We start from the raw sequence: 21,845 nt of genomic DNA, 5'->3' as shown, positions 1-21,845 counted from the left end.
TTGTGCTAGTTGTTGTACAAAATAATTTGATGTAAAACTTCCATTCACCAAAAATTGAAGTCTACATGTTTGTTTTGAGAAATCAAGGCCTGGTCAACTTTACATGAATATGTTAACTATAAAATTGAGCAGATGATCATCTTTGACTGCCATGTTGAATTCCCATGGTGCAGCAGTGTGTGCGATTTTGTGCTTACAGCTACAGCAGCGACAGCTTTATTGAGGTCAAGGTCAAGGGCATTACAGCCGGAATCAAGGATCTACAGGTACAGTTCAGAATATTTTCTGTTCATTTAATTTTTACACAATAGATATAATTTTGGCTCACCTGTGAACTGTCGACACAAGCATTTGTCGGAATCGAGGATCTACAGGTATAGTTCAGAATATTTTCAGTTCATTCAATTTTTACGCAATAAATATAATTTTGGCTCACCTGTGAACTGTCGACACAAGCATTTGTCGGAATCGAGGATCTACAGGTATAGTTCAGAATATTTTCGGTTCATTCAATTTTACGCAATAAATAAAATTTTGGCTCACCTGTGAACTGTCGACACAAGCATTTGTGATGTGGTCACTAGGGTAAAGCAGCTCTTCTTAGCATTCATTATTGTATATATTGAAATGGTGGGGGCAGAAAGTCTCTATCCTATCTTTTCCTGTTCCATATGAAGCGGAGGGCATATATATTTGAGACATTCTCATTTCTACTGATTGTTCATTGAAGGTTCCAGAAATGCTTTGAACAAATACAATGCTGATGACTGTGCATGTAGACAATGAATTTTAACTTGTTTTTGATTACAGTTGCGTGGGACACTGAGAGTGATCTTCAAGCCACTGATTGGCCAGATTCCACTGTTCGGTGGGATGAGCTTCTTCTTCATCAACACTCCAGTAAGTTTAGATAACAGTTGGTACCATACACACTTGTTTATATCCAAAATGTCTCTCAATCGGCTCAGGTGGCTGGTAAGTGCCAAATCTCAGACTTGCTACCTAGCCGTGTCCTGCTACCTCATGTAACATCAGAGGTAGAGAGGCAAGGCCAGGAGTTGCGATGTGGTAAATGCCTTGCAATCTGGCAGTTTCATGAGGTGGCACAATTTGGCCACAATAGAATGCAGTACTTTGAATACAGATTAGCAAAAGTTGCAAATATTTATGGGTGTTTTGATTTCACTAAATTTACTGATTCACCCAAATTTGGAAATTTTAATACCTCAAAAATGTTTTCAAAAAAGATTGTTTTACAGATTAATCTCAAACTTGTGAATCACACTTTCAAAGACTAAAAAGTGATTTACGAAGATAAAAAAGAAACCTCCGCTAAAAAGTTACCAACAGTAAATCGCAAAACTTTGCATCTATGAAATTTATCAATTATAAAATATATAACTGCTTTATATATGATATTTTTCTGTATTTCTAGGACATTGACTTTAACCTGACAGGAATAGCCAATTCCCTGGACTTACCAGGACTCAGGTAAGTACATTTATATGATTTAGGTTTGGTTTCATTTTCAATGAACGTTCAAAAGTCGGGAGGTTTTAATGGCTTAAGATGTTGTAGAAAGTTGGAGTAAATGGAAAATATCCCAGGTTGAAATATTTAAACAAAATCAAACAAAATCATACAAAATCAAACAAAACCAAACAAAATCAAACAAAATCAAACAAAACCACCACTTTGTACCAAATCTGTTATAAGCAGTGTGTCTTGTACACATGTTGATGATCTGTGAAAAATAACACACGAGATAGAATTTTATTGGAGAGTTGTTGATAAAACCTTGACTGTTTTTTTTTGTTTATGCATAACAGTCAGTTCAACAGTTTGTAAAAGTTATCATTTCAAGTACAAATCCTGACAGACTCAAACCTGAAGGTATTGATACAAGCCTATGAGGACTTTCTCAAGGCTCATCAGAAAACAATACAAAATCACCAGATCTGTCATGAATTCTCAAACTAACGACTAAGTCCCACCAGTTCAACCATATATTAAAACGAAAACGGCCCAGAATGCATGGATACCTGTATTAAGTAATGCTTTCTTGACAGAGACTGACCCAGTGAAATAATTTTTTTGTTTGTTTCTTTGTAGCGACATGTTGGATACCATAATTGCCGAACAGTTGTCCAACATTATGGTCCTACCTAACAGGATAGTAGTCCCTATGGTACAGGACGTCAATCTCATGATGCTGAGATATCCACAGCCAGATGTAAGTTTGGAAAAGGGTTTAATTCATTCACCCCTGAAGACACTTTTAGACTCTCCTTAATGAAAGACTAGACCAGTCTATTATGCAATTTTAGGGGTGAATGTGCTTCAAACTGGATGGCTGTTGTTAAAATTTTAGATATCACTATTTTAAAATACCCTAGTTTCAGACTAAGTCATCAAGTATTAATCTACATCTATTTGAAATTCCTTGCCTGACTCTTTAATCAATTGATTAAAGATGCTCCACCGCTGACAAATGGTATTTTTTCACTATCAAAAACAGCAGCAGACGATTTAATATTTTTCTTCAGTTACAAAAGTTACTTACTTTACACCATTACAATCGTTGAAAAGTTTGAGCTTCTAATTTTACTTAAAGTTTAAAATATCGAAAATAATTAATTGCATCCCGAAAAAATTCCGTTGCACTATATCCTGTATGGAATGATGTACTGATTGCGCATGCACCTAAGGCAAAATAAATCATTTTATATTATATTTTGTGTTAACTAGACATATATATACACGATTAAACACCAATTATTGTTCAAATTATGAATACCATTTATGCTCTGTCGGCGGTGGAGCATCTTTAAGGATTTCAACACACACACATTTGGTTACAGGGTCCATTTTTCGATAACACAGTAAAAACTTCTATAACATTTTGGTATGATGGATTTCACTTTAACTATACTCAGCACAGAAATTACTTATAAATTATTAACATGACCAAGCCTTTTGAGATTAGAAAAGGAATTACATATAAACTGAGGTATCTGTTATGTTTAAAGGGCGTGCTCCGGATCCATGTGCTGGGAGCTAAGGACCTCATCAAAGCAGATATCGGTTTCGCCAAGAAAGGAAAGTCTGATCCCTATGCTGTTATAAAAGGTACGCTGTGGTGGTGACTTTGGTCTACATGTTTGTTTACACTAAGGAGATATTTCAAAATAGGACTGTTCCAAAATTATTCTTGTTGGGGCAAGGTGGGATGGGGATAGGGTTGTCTTTTTTTTTTTTTTTTTTTTAATTGTCTTACCTAGCAAATAATTACTATAATTGATGATCATTCTTTAGATCTGAATCCAAGTGCCTTCTTGCACTTCACTAATACAGATTATCTCTGAATATCCCATATTACATGCCGACATGGACCTTTGTTGGTGAGACAAAGCTTAGCAATAGGCGGAGTAATGTGGGCAACCAGTAACTAACTAAGCAGAGTTATGTAGGCGATAAACCAGTAACTAACTAAGCAGAGTCATGTAGCCGATAAACCAGTAACTAACCACAATTTAAATTTGTTGTGAAAGCAGAGAACAGAATGAATGACTGATTAAAAATCATGATACTGTCAAGTAACTTTGTATTGATATTTAAAATTGAAAGCATATCTGCCCAGTGAAGAGAACTGTATTGTCTATAATTAGTACACAACCAAGCCTTGACAGATATCCACCATTGTAACCAGTTGAAATTAAAACCAAATAATTTAATAAATCAAAACATGTTGATAACTTTCTATAAACAAATATCTTGATAAATTAAAATGATAAATTGATATTGATAGCTTTCGCTGAACATAATGATATGTCGTTTCATGTTTTCAGTTGGTGCCAAGAAATTTAAAACCAAGGTCATCAATAACACCGTCAACCCAGAGTGGAATGAAGTGTTTGAAGTAAGATTTCTAAATTACATGATGTTTTGTTTCATTTGAACTTTGTTTTTAAAAATGTGACTCTAATAACCAAGGATTTCAGATTATTGAATGAGGAAATGCGAATTTTATGATTCAATTTGTAGCTTGTTATAAAAAAAGTACCTTTTTTAGAAACAAATTGTTAAACATTTAAGTTAGTCACTTCAAATTAAAACAAAATTGCCAGAATAATATCTTTTGATTTAAACATATTTTATTTGCCTTTTTTTTTTTGGTATTTGACAAAAAGGATTGGGCACAAGTTCTTTCAACTTATGGATAAGCCCTCTCCAAACATACATACAAAATATACATATTAAAGGCTAGTTGCTGCTTAGTACTGAAATATACATAAAGATGATTTGTATAAATAAATTTAAATAACAAACTGTGATTGTTGACGGTTGTTTCTCGATGTTCTCTTATTCGTTACTTCAAGAGATTTACCTAGTTTTCATGCACAATCTTTATTTCTAACAAATAATATCTTTTATACTGTGTAGTATTAACTGTAGAGACGATTGGTTGTAATTGGGAGTTATTATTTTATAGACCATCATCGACATCAAGGACGGTCAGTATGTGGATATTGAGCTGAAGGACGAGGACCCGGGCAGTAAGGATGATGATCTCGGATGGTGAGGGAAATTTGTTACAAAATTAATTAAGAAGTAACTTCAATGTCATCTCATTGTAAGGTTTAATAGATTTTACATTGATTGGGAAACAAGTTATATACTTTAATATACAAATAATTTTCGATGGCCTTGATAAAATTAAGCGTGCAAGGGGATTTATTCTTTAGTGGCTAACTACAACACCACCCAATCACTCTAATTTCATTGTCTAATATTAATTGTTATAAGATAGTTTATGCTAAATTAATGTAACATATAGCTAACTCATTCACCCCTAAAACAACAGATTAAAATATTGTTAGTAGAATAAAGAGTAAAACGTCAATAAAGGGTATCTAGCAGTCATTAATTTTATTATCCATTGTGATGTTCATCAGTTGCGGAAATGCTGAGTGAGTGTTTTAGGGAATGCTGCAAGTGTTCATTAAAATAGAATGTGATTTGAAACAATACAATGATTAATCCCCCCTTTCTCCACAAATTATGCAATTCTTTGAATAATTATCACAATAGCATTTGCATTGTATAGAAATAGACCTATTGTATATTCTGTCTTTGCATATTGGAGAGTTAGCTCCCTTATGGGTATCCATTGTGACATCATTATTTTATGGGAGCAATTCACATCGTTTTGCCCCAAAAAAGTATGACATTACACTCCCAAACACATAAATGTCACAATCAATACCTACCCACAAGGGCAGATAACTCTGTAATATGCAAATATAGAATATATTCAACATCCTCTTTACACGCCACTTTCAGCATCAACCTTTCCCTGCCGAAGACTGTCCTGATCAAATTTTCTTTGATCTTTTATATAGATAGCATGAAAATCTCTCGTCTGGCTTCAGCACAATATCTTTCATGATCAATGATGTAAAAACTTTGTACTTAACATGCAGACCGAAACATTATACATGTATTGTATAAAATCTTGAATTGATGAATGGACTGTGCTCTTCAATATTTTAAATATATAACTGTCTCATACATAAATCTGTTATACATGATGTATGTATTTTCCTCTGAAATGAATATGTTTAAGGTGCATATGAAATACTAACACAGACATATATGGAAAACCTATTAATACCAATGGGGTAGTACTAAATCCCATTTTATGCGAATGTATATGTAAAATCCTGACTTATGGGTGATATCTTGACTGATCTTTATATCCATATTTTGTTTGATATATATCCGTTTCTACGATTATATAAGAAGCTAATTAAGCATTCTTTGAACCAGAAATAGATACAATCCTTTAGTTTGATTTTCATTTGTTAAATTAAAGATGCTCCACCGCTGACAAATGGTATTTTTCACCATCAAAAACAGGAGCAGACGATTTAGTATTTTTCTTTAGTTACAAAAGTTACTTACTTTACACCATTACCACCGTTGAAAAGTTTGAGCTTATAGTTTTACTTCAAGTTAAAAATATAAAAAATAATTAATTGCATCCCGAAAAAATTCTGTGTCACTATTTCGTATATGGAATGATATACTGATTGCGTATGCACCAAAGGTGAAATAAACTATTTTATATTATTTTTTGTTTTAATTAGACATAAATATACACGATTAAACACCAATTATTGTTCAAATGATGAATATCATTTATCTTTTGTCGGTGGAGGAGCATCTTTAAGTTAGATGTCTCATTATGTAAAGATATGTAACTGCATAGAAAATAAATGTCTCAATTGATGGGAGAAAATACAGATCATAAATATATATAAATGAATTTTATAATTAAGATAGATTTGTAGGCTTGGATTTAAGTGAAACTGAAAACTTTCTGATTAAGCTTATATACCTTTCCAGTTTAATAATTAATTCTTCAAATTGTAAAATTTGTAAGAGCTCAAAATATGTGATTAATATCTACAGATTAAACATCAACAAAAATATTTGATGTTGACAAGTTTTGTTTAATACCACTGTATTTTAAGAGAACTACATGTTTATTGTTTTGTATGATTAACTGTGTCAAAAATAAATAGCTAGACTTGACTCAGTGTTTTGTCTTTTCCAGTGTGAATAGCATGATGTATTTGTACTTAACATGCAGACCGAAACATTATACATGTATTGTATAAATCTTGAATTTATGAATGGACTGTGCTCTTCAATTATTTTAAATATATAACTGTCTCATACATAAATCTGTTATACATGATGTATGTATTTTCCTCTGAAATGAATATGTTTAAGGTGCATATGAAATACTAACACAGACATATATGGAAAACCTATTAATACCAATGGGGTAGTACTAAATCCCATTTTATGCGAATGTATATGTAAAATCCTGACTTATGGGTGATATCTTGACTGATCTTTATATCGATATTTTGTTTGATATATATCCGTTTCTACGATTATATAAGAAGCTAATTAAGCATTCTTTAACCAGAAATAGATACAATCCTTTAGTTTGATTTTCATTTGTTAAATTAAAGATGCTCCACCGCTGACAAATGGTATTTTTCACTATCAAAAACAGGAGCAGACGATTTAGTATTTTTCTTTAGTTACAAAAGTTACTTATTTTACACCATTACCACCGTTTAAAAGTTTGAGCTTATAGTTTTACTTCAAGTTAAAAATATAAAAAATAATTAATTGCATCCCGAAAAAATTCCGTGTCACTACTTCGTATATGGAATGATATACTGATTGCGTATGCACCAAAGGCGAAATAAACTATTTTATATTATTTTTTGTGTTAATTAAAACATATATATACACGATTAAACACCAATTATTGTTCAAATGATGAATATCATTTATCTTTTGTCGGTGGAGGAGCATCTTTAAGTTAGATGTCTCATTATGTAAAGATATGTAACTGCATAGAAAATAAATGTCTCAATTGATGGGAGAAAATACAGATCATAAATATATATAAATGAATTTTATAATTAAGATAGATTTGTAGGCTTGGATTTAAGTGAAACTGAAAACTTTCTGATTAAGCTTATATACCTTTCCAGTTTAATAATTAATTCTTCAAATTGTAAAATTTGTAAGAGCTCAAAATATGTGATTAATATCTACAGATTAAACATCAACAAAAATATTTGATGTTGACAAGTTTTGTTTAATACCACTGTATTTTAAGAGAACTATATGTTTATTGTTTTGTATGATTAACTGTGTCAAAAATAAATAGCTAGACTTGACTCAGTGTTTTGTCTTTTCCAGTGTGAATATTGCTATAGGTACAGTTGCCAAGGCCGGTATCACAGATTCTGTATGTATCTCTTTTTAGTTGATTTTTTCCAGTATTCATTGATCATTATTCTAAAGTGTTGATTCACAAGAAAACTTTTCAGTTTTAAAATTCAGCTGCATCTGGGTTTGTTACTGAATAGAAAAGACTATTTTCATTCCAAATACATGTATTTGTCTTCTCTGTTTGCAGATTATTTTTTGTAATTATCCGAATTGGTTGAAGGTTCCTCGTAATTATCTCCCATGTTTGAAGAGTGATTCTTTGTAATTAGCTCCTCTATTTGGAGGTTCTTTGTAATTATCTCCCCTGTTTGAAAGTTTTTCTTAATAATCTTCCCTGTTTGAAGATTTATTCTTTGTAGTTATCTCCCCTGTTTGAAGATCTAATCTTTTTGGTTATCTCCCCTTATTGAGTACCATTTATATTGCATACAGTGGCTCCCACTAGAAGATGTCAAACAAGGACTGATACACATTAAATTGGTATGGAACTACTTGTCCAAGGATCCGGCCATCCTCGATCATGTAAGTATCGCCATCTTGTATCTTTGTTTTTCTGGTCCGTTTTTGTTTGTTCAGAACAACCGCTTAGACCATTTGTTGAAGTCATTATTCCAAGTATAAATCCTAATGGACCTGCATTTTTCGATACAGGCCTGTGAGGACTTTGTCAAGGCTCATCTAAAAACAATACAAAATTACTAGATCCATCTTCATAAACAAAACAACTAGGTCCAACCAGTCAAACCGTATAATCAAAAACGGGCCAGTAGTACTTGTTGACATACAGCTAATTCTTTCACTATATTCCTTATTTTGATGTTGTAACTTCTGGTAGATGGGAAATTCTTTTGATTTGATGTATTTGAAACTCTTTTATTACAAAAGAGTCATAAGTATATATTGTTTTAAGTATACATGGTAACATTAAATATTTTGTTCAATTAGTTTCCCACTAAAAGATTCCTCTGAGTGAAAAAAGTTATTCCAAAAAGAGATATGAATAGTATTTATTCTGAGCTCAATGCGAGTATATCACCTTCTTAACAGTAAACCGTGTTTCTAGTTAATCTATGGGACCCCAGAAATAACTGATTATAATTAGAAACATATTTTGAATTTGGTGATATTTTTTTCCATTTCTGTAACAAATCTTAAAAAAAAGTTGACAAAACTTTGGAGAATTTGAACTTTTTGATTTAATGTTCAAGTATACAGACAGGTCAAAGTAAACCTGTTTTATTGTAATATCATCCTCAATACTCCAGGGGTTACTATCATTCTCCTTGTCTCCACCCCTGTACTATGTCAATTTAAAAACTGAAGGCATTTCAGTTGAACAAAACTGACGAATCACAGGCCTGCAGAGACTTCTATTGAAGATTACGTCCAATTTCAAAGCTGTACCAGTATTTGATTCTTTCTATTTACATCAAAAAAGACCAAACTACCTGTCTTGTATGATGCTGCACACTGTGCCTTCAGTTTTCCTATAATAGTTCAGGTGTGGACATTACAACAGTGATATTAACTCCTGGAGTGTCAAGGATGCTCTATTTATAGATGTGGATTTTAACAATTATTTTATTGTATCTAAATTGCCAAACAAATTGCTAAATGTAGTTTTATAAAATAACAATCTTAATTTTTTTTTTTTTTTTTTTTGAGGTGGTTTGTACATTAATGTTGCTTTTTATAAAATTTGTGTGTATCTGCTTTCTATTAGAGGTGTTATTTGAAATAGATTCTAGCAAGTATCCACTTTTTAACAGGACAATATAAAGTCTCAGGAAAAAATCATAACGATGTTTGTCGTTAGATGGGTGTCTTGGTATAGTACTTACAATTTCTGTATAACCAGTACTAAGTATGCTAAATTCCCAGCCCCTTGTTATATTAATATCATCACTGCAACATATTCCTGGATCTTGATTTTAAAAATATGAATTATTTAAACTCCAGTATGATACCTCGTTCAATTATCAAGACTATTAATTACAAAAATAATGATAGAGCATGTTTGCATATATAAAGCAATTGCCATTGATAAGGTGATGGTGGCACGGTTAAAATCAAAATTATGTTAATGATTTGATTTGAATTTTGGGATTTCAGTAACCACTATGCCTAAGAGATCATGAAATTGGTGAAAAAATGATCAACCTATGATAATTAAGAAATTTTTGAAATTCTTAAGATTTGAACCATGCTATTTTGTTGGAAGTGAAATACATATACTCTTAGAATGAGCCAACAAGAATACAGTAGCAAATTTTCCATTTTAATATGACTTTGTTCAAGATGATTTCAAAATAAATATGATATTAAATGTAATAATAATATTGTTTAATTACAACTAGAATGTTCACTAACTGATGACTCGACTACCAATTTAAATGTTAAATTGACTGAAGAGTCATAATCCTTTTTCTCGTTCTTGTAATTATCAATGCAACAATTATTTAAATATCTTATCAGATTAATTATATTCAGCTTTATGCACTTATTTACTAATTCCATCATCCCTCAGTATAATTAAACAAACAAAAAATCCAGGAACTGTAAGTAACGTTAATGACTTCTGTAATGAAATTGTCTGAGGCATTGTAATGAAATTGTCTGAGGCATTAATGATCTAATTAAACTTGTAGGAAGGGTTGTTTTTGAAATTTTAGGGACAGGAGATGCATGTTGGATTCCAAAGATTAATCTTATAGGAGTTACACTAGTAGAGATTCATTAGAATCGATAGGAAACCCACTCAATGGAATTTAGCTCCTCATCCCAGATCTTTTTAATGTAGGCCTAGATATAATAGCCTGGTAAGAAGGGGAAATGGGCATATTAATACCAAGTGGAGGTTTATTGTCGTTAGAATATAGTAGTGTTGTGAAATTTTAAGCTGTGCCAGAAAAGATGTATCAACAGAAATTTTTTATATTGGTATTTATTTTAGACAGTAGCTGAAAATATGAATAAATTATATTAGTTGGTGTGAATATTGCTTTAGTAATATCATGTCACCCTTCCTAATTAAATTTTTTATTTTCATTTGTACTGCTTTGTGACACCTTTATTTTGTTTTTTGTTACACATGTATCTATGTTTCTGGTAAGTGGTTTTGCTGGTTTTCTGTTCTAGAGTGGTTTGTTTTAGTTTGTTCCCCTTGTCATTTTTAACTGTACAATATGTACTGGTACCGCACAACATTTTCATTGTCATTCAGAACATCTCACGATAATATACAATCATCAACATCCCTATCTCACTCTCATACCATAAACAACTGTCGGACACACTAGAATAGATTTCTGTGTAACTAATTTTTCAAACAGGGCAAAGAATCAAGATGATAATAGATAACTATGATTTTATTGGCTAGCTAACCTCATATTTAAAGGGTCAATGTGGCCAAGTGGTTAACTCATGCACCCCTGAAAACACAATTGGACTCTTCTACTTCAAGACCTGGGACATCCCATTATAAAATTTCAGGGGTGATGTGTTAAGTGTTCCCACTTACCACAAGCATTCTACTTCTGAGTTTCAATTTTAAATTCCATGTGGGGCATTTGCCAGGTACTGATCCCAATACTGACTGTAGGTCAATGGATTTTCTTCATGTACTATAACTTTTCTTCATTTCTTAAATCTGGCACACCCTTGAATGACCCTAGCTGTTGATAAGAAGTAAAGCATTAAATTTAAACTTAAATCTAAGTTTAATTTAAGTTTAAATTAAATTTACGACACTAAACATTAATGAATGAAATGATGTTAAATTGAGGTACAAAACAACTTAAAATTTGCAATTAAGACAAAAATTAAGTAGATTTAAAAAAAAAAAAAAAAAAGTTTTGTCAACATGTGTGTGTATGTGTCTTGGTAATAAAATGGTATGAGGGAGCACCGGCAATGGTTAGAGACATGCTGCCTGGGGTTAAAGTGTCATAATGTGCCGTAAGCTGCATGAGGTGAAAGAGGTCAATCATAAGGGCAAATTCTGTGTGTTATCGATACATTTTGTAATATAAAAAAAATCTGTCTGAGGTTTCCACTAAATTTTCAAAAGGCATATTATTATCAGTAAGATTACTGTTACATTATTGAGTTTTTCTTTATAATTTTCTATCGTTTATATTAACTTTAAGAAAAGATAAATAAGGTTTAAATGTTTCATCCATCAGTTCATGATCATATCTGCTTGGCTTATCTCCCCTTATCTGTGAGCTAGTAACCTGCTCCTCATCTACTAAGTCAAGTTATATATAAAAACACTACATTCACTCCATGTATAGCATATAAGCTATCCTTATTCTTTAGAAAAAGGCTGATAATTTCAAAAATTTATATTTGAAAACATTTTCAGAAATAAAATAGCTACATTATGATTTTATTAAATTGAGATTTAACGGTAATGGGGACAAAATTCTGTCTGTAAAGATTTCCTTGATTTGAAAATACAGTTGAATCTTGTAATAACAAAATCAGCGGAACCACAGCAAAACTTTTGCATATTCAAATGTTTCTGATTGGCTTAAACCAAAGAAATACAACCACACCTGTCTATAAAGACCACCCAAGGAACAGACGAAAAATTGTCTTTATGTACATGCTGAAATTGATCATTTGGAACTATAGAAAAGTAGTCTTATTAAGTAGATGGTCTTTATACAGAGGTGGTTGTTATGCAGATTTAAATTTATTTTGAATTGAAGGAAGAAGCTTTGCATAAGTTTCAACTGTTACTTTAAATATAGCTAATATAATTAAAACTTCCAAAAAATGATTATTTCTAATAATGGTGGAGTGATTGTAAATAGTAACTAAAAGGTTATATACATGTATACTTTAAAAAATAGATTTCACAACACATTTCTCTGTCTGTGCAGTTCTTCATCAATTCACTCAATACTGAAATATCTTTTACATTTTCTCAAAATATGATACAGTCAAACCTTAATGTATCGAAATTCAAGGGACCGACAGAAAAACCTTGAAACATTGAGACTTCGAATTATTTCATGGTTGGAATTAGACCGATGTTTTTTTTTACCATAACCAACTGTAGTAATTGTGTACGTCTCTGTTCCGTAAACTTTGTAATCATCGTATTTACCAAAAACAACACAAAATTAAAATGAAGTATGCAATTAATCTCATGTATTGCTATCATTAGCAATATATTATAAACATGACTTGCGTGTACCAGGCCTATCCCATGTACATGTGTACATGTGGTGACTGTTGAAGCGATGATATTACGGAATGAATATAAAAAATGATAACACGTTTTAAAATGAAACTAAAAAGGAGGAATCAAAAGTGCTACAACACCTACAAAAATACTTTGATTTAGAATGATCGATTTACTCCTGTATTTATGCCGAAGTTTTGTAATGTAACTGCTACCAATGGCAGCGGCGAACATCAGAAACGACTAACAGTATCTTTGCCGTACTAATGATTAAATAACGTAGCTTACATAGCTTCAAAACAAAGCAGATCAGTGATATTAATTATCTTGATGATATCAAGCAAGCAACACAAGCTGTCATAATCCCTATTGTCCGGCAAAAGCTAGGCTGTCGCAAGACAGGTGTGACAGCATGTCACGTGGCATCAGAGAACACCTGATATGTACAGGTAATTATTTATTCAAATCATCCAGTGTCAGTTACCTATGATTCTATATAAACGGCCCATGAAAAAAATGTATACATCACAAACTTTGATTCATAAAACTTTGATTCATACATGGGTTTGTTTGTAATGTTATATAGCAAAGAAATTTGATTCATCAGAGTTCGAATCATCGAGGTTTGACTGTGATTAAACAAAATAATTTTAAAACATTTCTGTGAATTTGAATATCTGCAGCTGTTCATGTTCTACAGAAAACCTAAAAAAGCTTAAATGATTGTGTGATAATAATATTCAAGAAAATAAATTATTCAGAAATTACTAAATAATGAAAAAAATAATTCTTATTTTGAACATGGAAAATTTCTACTACAGTAGATCTGGTCCAATCATGATTTTCTTTTCCTAACTTTATTCACTTAGATTATAGTATGTTTGTATCATATAAGTCTGTAAATCATATTACACCTTTAGTTGCTATATGTAAACATATTTTCAGGTTAATTCAATTTATTTTAACAACAAAAAGAGACATTCTTCACAAATAGATCAATGAAGTTTTCTGGGCAAAAAGGCAAAGTTAACTGTTCCAAATTTTTTTACTAATAGTTTGCAAGTGTTACGTTGACATATTTTATGAGTTTATCACATGACTAATTTTCTGTTGATGTTTCCTTATGAATTAAATTTTTCCTTTTGATAATTTTTAATATTTGATATTAATTTTAAGAACTCTTGCTTACCTGAAACAGTTAGTAAATAGAATTCAGAAATCAATATTGTAAAATTTTGATTAAAAATTCTAACTTACTGTAAGTGCATGAGTAATTACTTTTCTTATACTTTTTTGTTCAATGAATCAAATTTGTGATGTATAATGCATGTTTTCTGGACTTTCAGACCCTACAGCATATGGAAAAGAATACTGACGGCACTGAGTTGTCTTCATCACTTCTGATGGTGAATCTAGACTCTGCACGAGAATTACCGGTATGTAGAAAAATTAGCTATTTTGTATAAGTAAGAATGTTTGTATGAGTGTTATTTTGTATAAGTAAGAATATTTGTATGGCTGTATTGTATGTGGCTTTTGTTCTACTGACATTTATTAAAAGAAATTGATAACCAAAAAAATTCTGTAAAATGCTGATATTGAGGACGTTTTCAGACTTTGATTTTGAAACTGTAACTTCATTGTTCACTAAAAGCATTAGTATATTGGACATTTTTCTATAATAATTTTTGTAATATTACCAGCATTCACATTACCAAAATTTTTCTAGTACTTTACATTTATTTTGTATATGCATAATACAGAGTTATCTGCCCCTGTAAGAAGTAATAATTGTTGTCATGTTCAGAAAAATTGACATGAATTTTGATTACAGATGAAATAATGATCGACATCTACCTATAAGGGCAAATAACTCTGTAATATGCAAATAGGGAATATGATCTCATTTTAACCTTGAGAGTCTACAAGTGCTCCAATTATGTATCATGAAATCAAACTTCATGAACATTTGGTTATTTTATAACCACAACTATTTAACTATAACTATTTATGTTGTAGGATATCTGCATGTGCTAATTTCATTATCTTGATTTTCAGTTTCGCTCATAGCAGAGCATTTTTGTCCAGTTTTAAACAACCTTGAGAATAGTCAATGTGTATAATTTTGTTTTCAATTTTATCTAAAGTTATGGAGGAATTGTCTTGCTTTGTGCAGTTAATGAACTTTCTAATATTTGTTTCTGGATTTTCTCTCCAATACATTTTATAGCATCCTTGATGTAGTTGACAATATTTACCGACAAATTTAAAGAAAGGGAATATCTGATAAGGACTTGTCTTTTAGTTCAAAAACCTACTACCTCCAGTGAATAAATCCTACCTCCTATCTGTTGAGATCATCTCTTTTGAATCATTAATTCAAATAATACTTTCAGTATTATTGACCAATTTGTGATGCTTTTACTAATTCTAGTACCAATATGGCAACACTTTTGGGATGTTTAAGGTAAATGAAAGTGTCCCATTGTTTCACCAGTTGGTTTGAGTTATTTCCAAGAGAGTTGCATTTGTATTTTATGACTACGGCTACAACTTGCCAGTTTTCATCGTTACATAGCCTACTGGTTGCACTTGGAAACAGTTAGATTCCTTTGGCGAGATCTTCATGCAAATTTCAAATTTTCACACTCTGAGATTTTTTTTTTTATTGGCGGCGGTATATTTTAAAAATTTGTGTCTAAATCTTTTCGTAACTATGTAAACTTGTGGTTTATCACGTTCCATCCGTGTTTGTGAAAGCTTTACAGTTCAATTTCAGTTTATCAATGCAAGCATGGATTTGACAATGGTTTGAATATTTCATTTGAATTGCATGATTTTGTCAATGATTCAAATTCACTTTCAGATTTTTTTCTTTTTTTAATGTTCAAGAATTTTAAAATGTTCCAAATTTCATGTAGGGAGTAAATTCTATTACTGTATTATCAGGGATGTAACCTCACATTCATCTTTATCAATTTAAAAGAATGAATTGTCTTATTATTTTTCAGTATTATGATTTATAATCCTAAATAAGTTTATCTTTGAAAGTTTAGATAGGTATTAGAAAACATTGCACAGGTTTAAGACCTCACACAAGCCATCATCAGCAATTGACAGATCGCCACGTCTATTGCTCGCAAACGCAGGTGTACCTATTAAATGTTGTAGCATACACAATAAAAATGTAAAGTCACGTGTGGTACCCAGACAATTTGATTGATAGCTGGCGATTCGTCAATTGATCAGCTACTAACATAAACATCTAACTCATTTTTTCCCAGGCAAGTTAGATTACACTAAGTATCTATACAGCTGCTACATATATACAAGTACTGCATATATTCCAAGAAGGAACTTGATATTTTAAGCTGTTTACAGTTAGACCAGTCTGCAGAGCTCTCTATTCTGTCTTTGCATATTTCATAGTTATCTCCCTTTTGGGAAGGTAAGACCAGTCTGCAGAGCTCTCTATTCTGTCTTTGCATATTTTATAGTTATCTCCCTTTTGGGAAGGTATTGTAACATCATTATAGTTTTGTGAGTAAAATTCATGTTTTCTAATTTGAAAAATATGTTATGCTCGCAAACACATAATGTCACAATCAATACCTACCATAATGGCAGATAACATTGTAATATGCAAATACAGAATAATTCAGTCAAATCATCCTTTATTATTAGCTAGTTATCTTAAATAAGAGATTTCACCTCATTTTATCTTCTTGAGTATAATCTGTCCAGATATATTTCTAATCCTTTGAATAGATTTTGGTATCCCCAACACAACCTCAATACCTCTCCCACAAATTTTGCAAAACCTTCTAAGAACAACACCTATTAAACCATCTAGCATTAACTAATGAAAGAATTAATTAAAAAGTAGTAAAATATTAAGTAGAATGAATAATCGTAAACAAAAAAGAATGATCATTTTTCTTCAGCTTTTACCTATTTTTTTTGATGCAGTTATATTATCTTAATGAATTCCGGTTGATTGCTGACACGATTTATTTTAGTTATAGTGATCATATTAAGGCAATTTTTCTCAGTTAATCATGTAATGTTATTGTATTGTTTCCAGGGATCTCTGAAGGTGAAATCAAGTTCTTTTTAATCTTATTAGAACTGCATTCCCTTTTCTTGAGTTTTCCTTAAAACTGTATTTATCACATAGATTGATTTTTCTCACTAATAACTATTTATGCAGTTTAACTTTGTGATTAAAAACAAACAATTTTTAATGAAAGTTTGCAATAAGAGAAATATCTATGACAGAATATTATCTACAAGTCAAAAAGGTGAAATACTAATGTTATTTAGGAATGTACACCAGTTTCTTTTTAATTTTTCAACTTTATATATAATTCTCTTCTTCACATTAAATCCAATGTTGGTCATATCAGTCATGGAAATGGCATAGGATCATTGTGAAAATTTCAAGAAAAACTAGTTATATTGATACTTATTAAAAAAAATCATTATTAATAATAATGTACTTCAAGAAGACATAAGATTTTTAGAAACTATCTGTCTTAAAATTAAGACTTTTTTTACTTGTGGTGTTGTTTTTCATGAATTTTTTTTCAAGGTATGCTTTCACCATGCTACACTGAAATGTGGTTTGTTTGCTGTGGTATCTTATATAACACACATGACTGTACACAGATGGTGAGACGGTGATTTTAAAATATAGGAATTTATTCTGTATTTGCATATTACAGAGTTATCTGCCCTTGGGGACAGGTACTGATTGTAACGTCATGTTTTTAAGGGTGAAACGTCATATTTTTCAATGAAAACCATGCAATGTGTGCCCTCAATATCCTGACGTCATAATCGATACCTATCCACAAGGGAGATAACTCTACAATATTCAAAGACGGAATAACTGTGATAGGTTTTCTGAAATAATACTGCAAAATATTCTTGATTTTGCTTCAAGTAACACTTTGTATAACAAATTCTAGCTACTGAATGTTTACCAGCTCTCTTTGGTTCATGCACCTACTTGAAAAGATAATTTTTCGATTTTGAGTATTTCTGAACTTGAATAGTTTACCAGCTCTTTTTGACTGCAGACTTCAAAAGATGATCTTTTGAATATTTCAGAACTTGAAACTTTTATTCTGTTAAGGTTTGTTCTTGATATACTTGATAAATTCTGATTCTTATGAAAAATTTTAAAAACCCTTAAACAGTCCAACCAAAGTTGTTCTTACTTTTTTACAATATGTAACTCTTTTTCCCTGTTCAGCTCTGATTTTTATCACGTAAAGAAAGCAAATTTCTGTACTTTAAAAAATAATTTAAATTGAAATAGATTAAAAAGATTTTGTAATTAGTTTTATGTTCTTGCCAAAAAGTATTTTCTGATTGATACTTGTATATCATAAATCTGTATCTTTAAATTATAAATTAATATTTGTTGATTCTATCATAGTAACTCAGAAAACATTTGACAGCTGTTCTTTGGGTCAATTAGTGTCAAAATTAAGAGATCAGTTGAAAACTCTTTTAGATATACAATGTAGATCCTTAATTTACACATAAACTAGCTGTTAGCCACTGGATATAATATATAATCGAAGGCTTAGATGTAGACTATAGGTTGCAGCAGCAGATCGAACTCTGTGTATTTCCATAACCTGATTTAGTGCTGCGAATATTGAAAAAGTTAAAGTTAGTGAAAATGGAAACAGAAGACATCTAATTACACATAAATTATCTGCCACGTTTTTGCTTCCAAAAACATTGACACCCAAAATTGTTTGGGCAATATCTGGTCAAGTGATTTGAGAGAAAAACAGAAAAATACTATGATGAAAACATACATCTATGATCAAGGTACTTATTCCAGTAATGGTGTTCTTAATAATGCCTGCATAATATGTGTTTTATGAATATTATTTTTTTATTATAACAAAGTTCTATATTGACTAAATCTTTATGTGAATTTTATTTCATGTAAATTTTGTCTCTTTCTAAAGAATTTATTTGATGCAAAAGGTACATTATCTTTGGGTTTTTTTTTTTAATTTTTCATGAGTTGTATGTATATCTTATTTATAGCGTGGTAAGAAGCAGATGGCTGAGCCATGTGCATACTGTATCGTTAGTGTTGGTCAGAAGAAGGAGGAGAGTCAAGTCAAACTTAACACAGACAGTCCAATCTGGGAGGAGAACTATCGCTATCTGGTCCACGACCCCAACATCCAGGTCATTGATGTACAGGTAAGTCCAATCTGGGAGGAGAACTATCGCTATCTGGTCCACGACCCCAACATCCAGGTCATCGATGTACAGGTAAGTCCAATCTGGGAGGAGAACTATCGCTACCTGGTCCACGACCCTAAATTTCTAGGTATCAATGTACAGGTAAGTCCAATGTAGGGGTAGGAGATTATCTTTCATTTCTTAGTTATCACAAAACCTGTGATTACATATTCTCTTCAATACAGTGGTTTCAAGATTCCAAATTGGCATGGATCTTTTACTTGTGATTACCACAACAGTTTGGGATCTCAAAATCCCCATATTGGCCAGCTTATAAAAAAACACTCAGTGAGAAAAAGATGAAATGCATTTTTTATAAAAGTTTTAAGTTACAAGAAATTATTTGTCTCAAATGAAAACTTAAAAATTTCTGCTTAGCCTGATCATGTTTTGAACAACTGTGCCCTACTCAGTGATGTACAGGTAATGTTAAAAGCATTACAAAATTTTCCCTGTATGAAAAGGGTATCCTTTTTTAGATTGTTACCTCCCCTTGTTCAAAACCCACAACATACCGGCTGTAGGTTTCATTTTTTATTGTATTATATTAGCAAATATTGATCCTTAATGTAAACTCAAACAAATTTTGCAGGATCATTCTGATGTTTTACTGAATATCTAGGGCTTTCAAAAACATCAACAAAAATCTTTTTACATGTCAATTAGTTTTTATGAATTCAAGAATAAACTTTGCTGCTTTAGCCAAATATCTAAGATGTTTTATTACTTTATTACAAGCCCTGCACTTACAGGTTACAAGCTTGAAACCTATATAGGGCAATTACAAGACATTGACCACATGTCTGTGTTTTTTTTCTCTCTTAGTACTCCATCTTTTTCAACTCCCTGGACCTAGCATGCCCTTGGATATTATTAAGATGTAAAATTGAATTAAACATAACTAAACTTTGATGTACGTTGGCTATGAGACTTGAATATTGTGGGTAGGAAGGTTCAATATCTGTGTAAATGCATAACAGAAAATTATATAATGGGTCATGGAGTTACGAAGGTAGACTTGAATATTGCCGATAGAGTACAGTCTGTACTGGCCACGGCTTTTACTCCAGTGGACCCTATACGTGTACAAAAACTGGAAAAAAGGCTTTTGTGGCTTATGCACAGGTGCGACTTATAACCGGGAAAATACAATATGTATTATTGTTGCTTGATATTTGATTTAGGTGATGGACAAGAAGACAGGAAAACCTCTGGGTGATATGGCCCTGCCTCTGAAGTCCATTCTCAGGGCACCTGATATGACACTCGACCAATACTTCAGTCTGAAGAACTCCGGGGCCAGCAGCCAGATCCACATGAGGCTCTCATTGAGGGTGAGGTCATAGGTCAAATACTCCCTCATTTCTAATCCTCATAGAGGGGCCCCAAATATCTACTTTATTTCAAGACTTCGAAATATCAGTAAAGGGACATTAGATTTATTAATTTCTATCAATCATAATACCAAATTCCCTGTATCTTCAATGGTCTATATATAAACTTTCATTAGTTCTGGTTGTATATTTGCAGATATTACTTAAACTTATTGATTTCTATATTTGTTGAGTAATATATAATGTAGACTCAATGGATATCTGAATATTATAGGATGCAATTATACCATATCAATTTTCATCTCCAGACAAAAGGAAAACTATACGTTGTATATAATGTCTACTCAAATATCTGAATAGTATAGGATGTACTTATACCATATCAGTTTTCATCTCCGACAAAAGAAAAACTATACATTGTTGTATAAAATGTTGACTCTAATATCTGGATATTATAGGATGTACTTGTACCATATCAATTTTCATCTCAGACAAAAGAAAAACTATACATTGTTGTATAAAATGTTGACTCTAATATCTGGATATTATAGGATGTACTTGTACCATATCAATTTTCATCTCAGATTAAAGAAAAACTATACGTTGCATATAATGTTGACTCTAATATCTGAATATTATAGAATGTAATTATACCATATCAATTTTCATCTCCAACAATAGAAAAACTATACGTTGTATACATGTGTACATGTAGTGTGTTGTTTTTGTGGGTCATTGTACCACAATTTGAAAAAAAAAAAAAGAAAAAAAAAAGCTTTACTGTTTCAAAAAGTTATGACTGTTCAAAATGATAGTATCTTTGTACTGTTGTGGTTATGATTACATACATGATCTAACTAAATACACCTGATAGATTAACATTATTTTATTTGGTATTGTATAGGCACTGACCACAGAGAAATCTAAAGAATCTACTGAACCAGAACAGATAATCACCCCTAGTGAGGTAAATAAGGAAGGAACCTCTGTAGATAGTTCTGATGCTGCTGCCCCCGAATCAACCCCGGCCCCCAAGGACCAGAAGGCTGCCCCTGCTAAAGCACCGTCCCCAGCCAAGGACACGGGTAAGCCAGCTGAGACTGTCCCGTCTCCCCAGACCATCCCTCCAGGCAAGACACCAGCAACACCCAAACAGAAAACGGACACAGATTTACGTCAGAGGAAGGGTACGACTCCAACACCAGCCATGTAAGTAT

General features: G+C 31.7%; 1 protein-coding gene across 11 annotated transcripts in view; it reads left to right on the top strand.

The window, feature by feature from the left end:
* LOC138321779 (extended synaptotagmin-2-like) overlaps positions 1-21,845 on the top strand; it is a 37,250-nt gene that overhangs the window by 9,489 nt on the left and 5,916 nt on the right. The window contains exons 5-20 of one of the 11 annotated variants that reach the window (XM_069265731.1): positions 200-266; positions 811-900; positions 1,436-1,491; positions 2,113-2,233; positions 3,030-3,129; positions 3,849-3,919; positions 4,493-4,578; positions 4,956-4,970; positions 7,792-7,840; positions 8,257-8,346; positions 9,594-9,611; positions 14,365-14,454; positions 17,103-17,114; positions 19,091-19,252; positions 20,479-20,628; positions 21,533-21,837. In XM_069265731.1, the coding sequence (XP_069121832.1) occupies positions 200-266; positions 811-900; positions 1,436-1,491; positions 2,113-2,233; positions 3,030-3,129; positions 3,849-3,919; positions 4,493-4,578; positions 4,956-4,970; positions 7,792-7,840; positions 8,257-8,346; positions 9,594-9,611; positions 14,365-14,454; positions 17,103-17,114; positions 19,091-19,252; positions 20,479-20,628; positions 21,533-21,837 (1,482 nt within the window). Of the gene's footprint in view, positions 1-199; positions 267-810; positions 901-1,435; positions 1,492-2,112; positions 2,234-3,029; positions 3,130-3,848; positions 3,920-4,492; positions 4,579-4,955; positions 4,971-7,791; positions 7,841-8,256; positions 8,347-9,593; positions 9,612-14,364; positions 14,455-15,452; positions 15,486-17,102; positions 17,115-19,090; positions 19,253-20,478; positions 20,629-21,532; positions 21,838-21,845 lie in introns of all 11 variants that reach the window. The other 10 variants (XM_069265732.1, XM_069265737.1, XM_069265733.1 and 7 more) reach the window with 10 other exon arrangements.

This window comes from Argopecten irradians, chromosome 4 (genome assembly GCF_041381155.1).
Source record: "Argopecten irradians isolate NY chromosome 4, Ai_NY, whole genome shotgun sequence".
NCBI lineage: Eukaryota > Metazoa > Mollusca > Bivalvia > Pectinida > Pectinidae > Argopecten > Argopecten irradians.
This window is presented reverse-complemented; position numbering and strand designations above follow the sequence as displayed.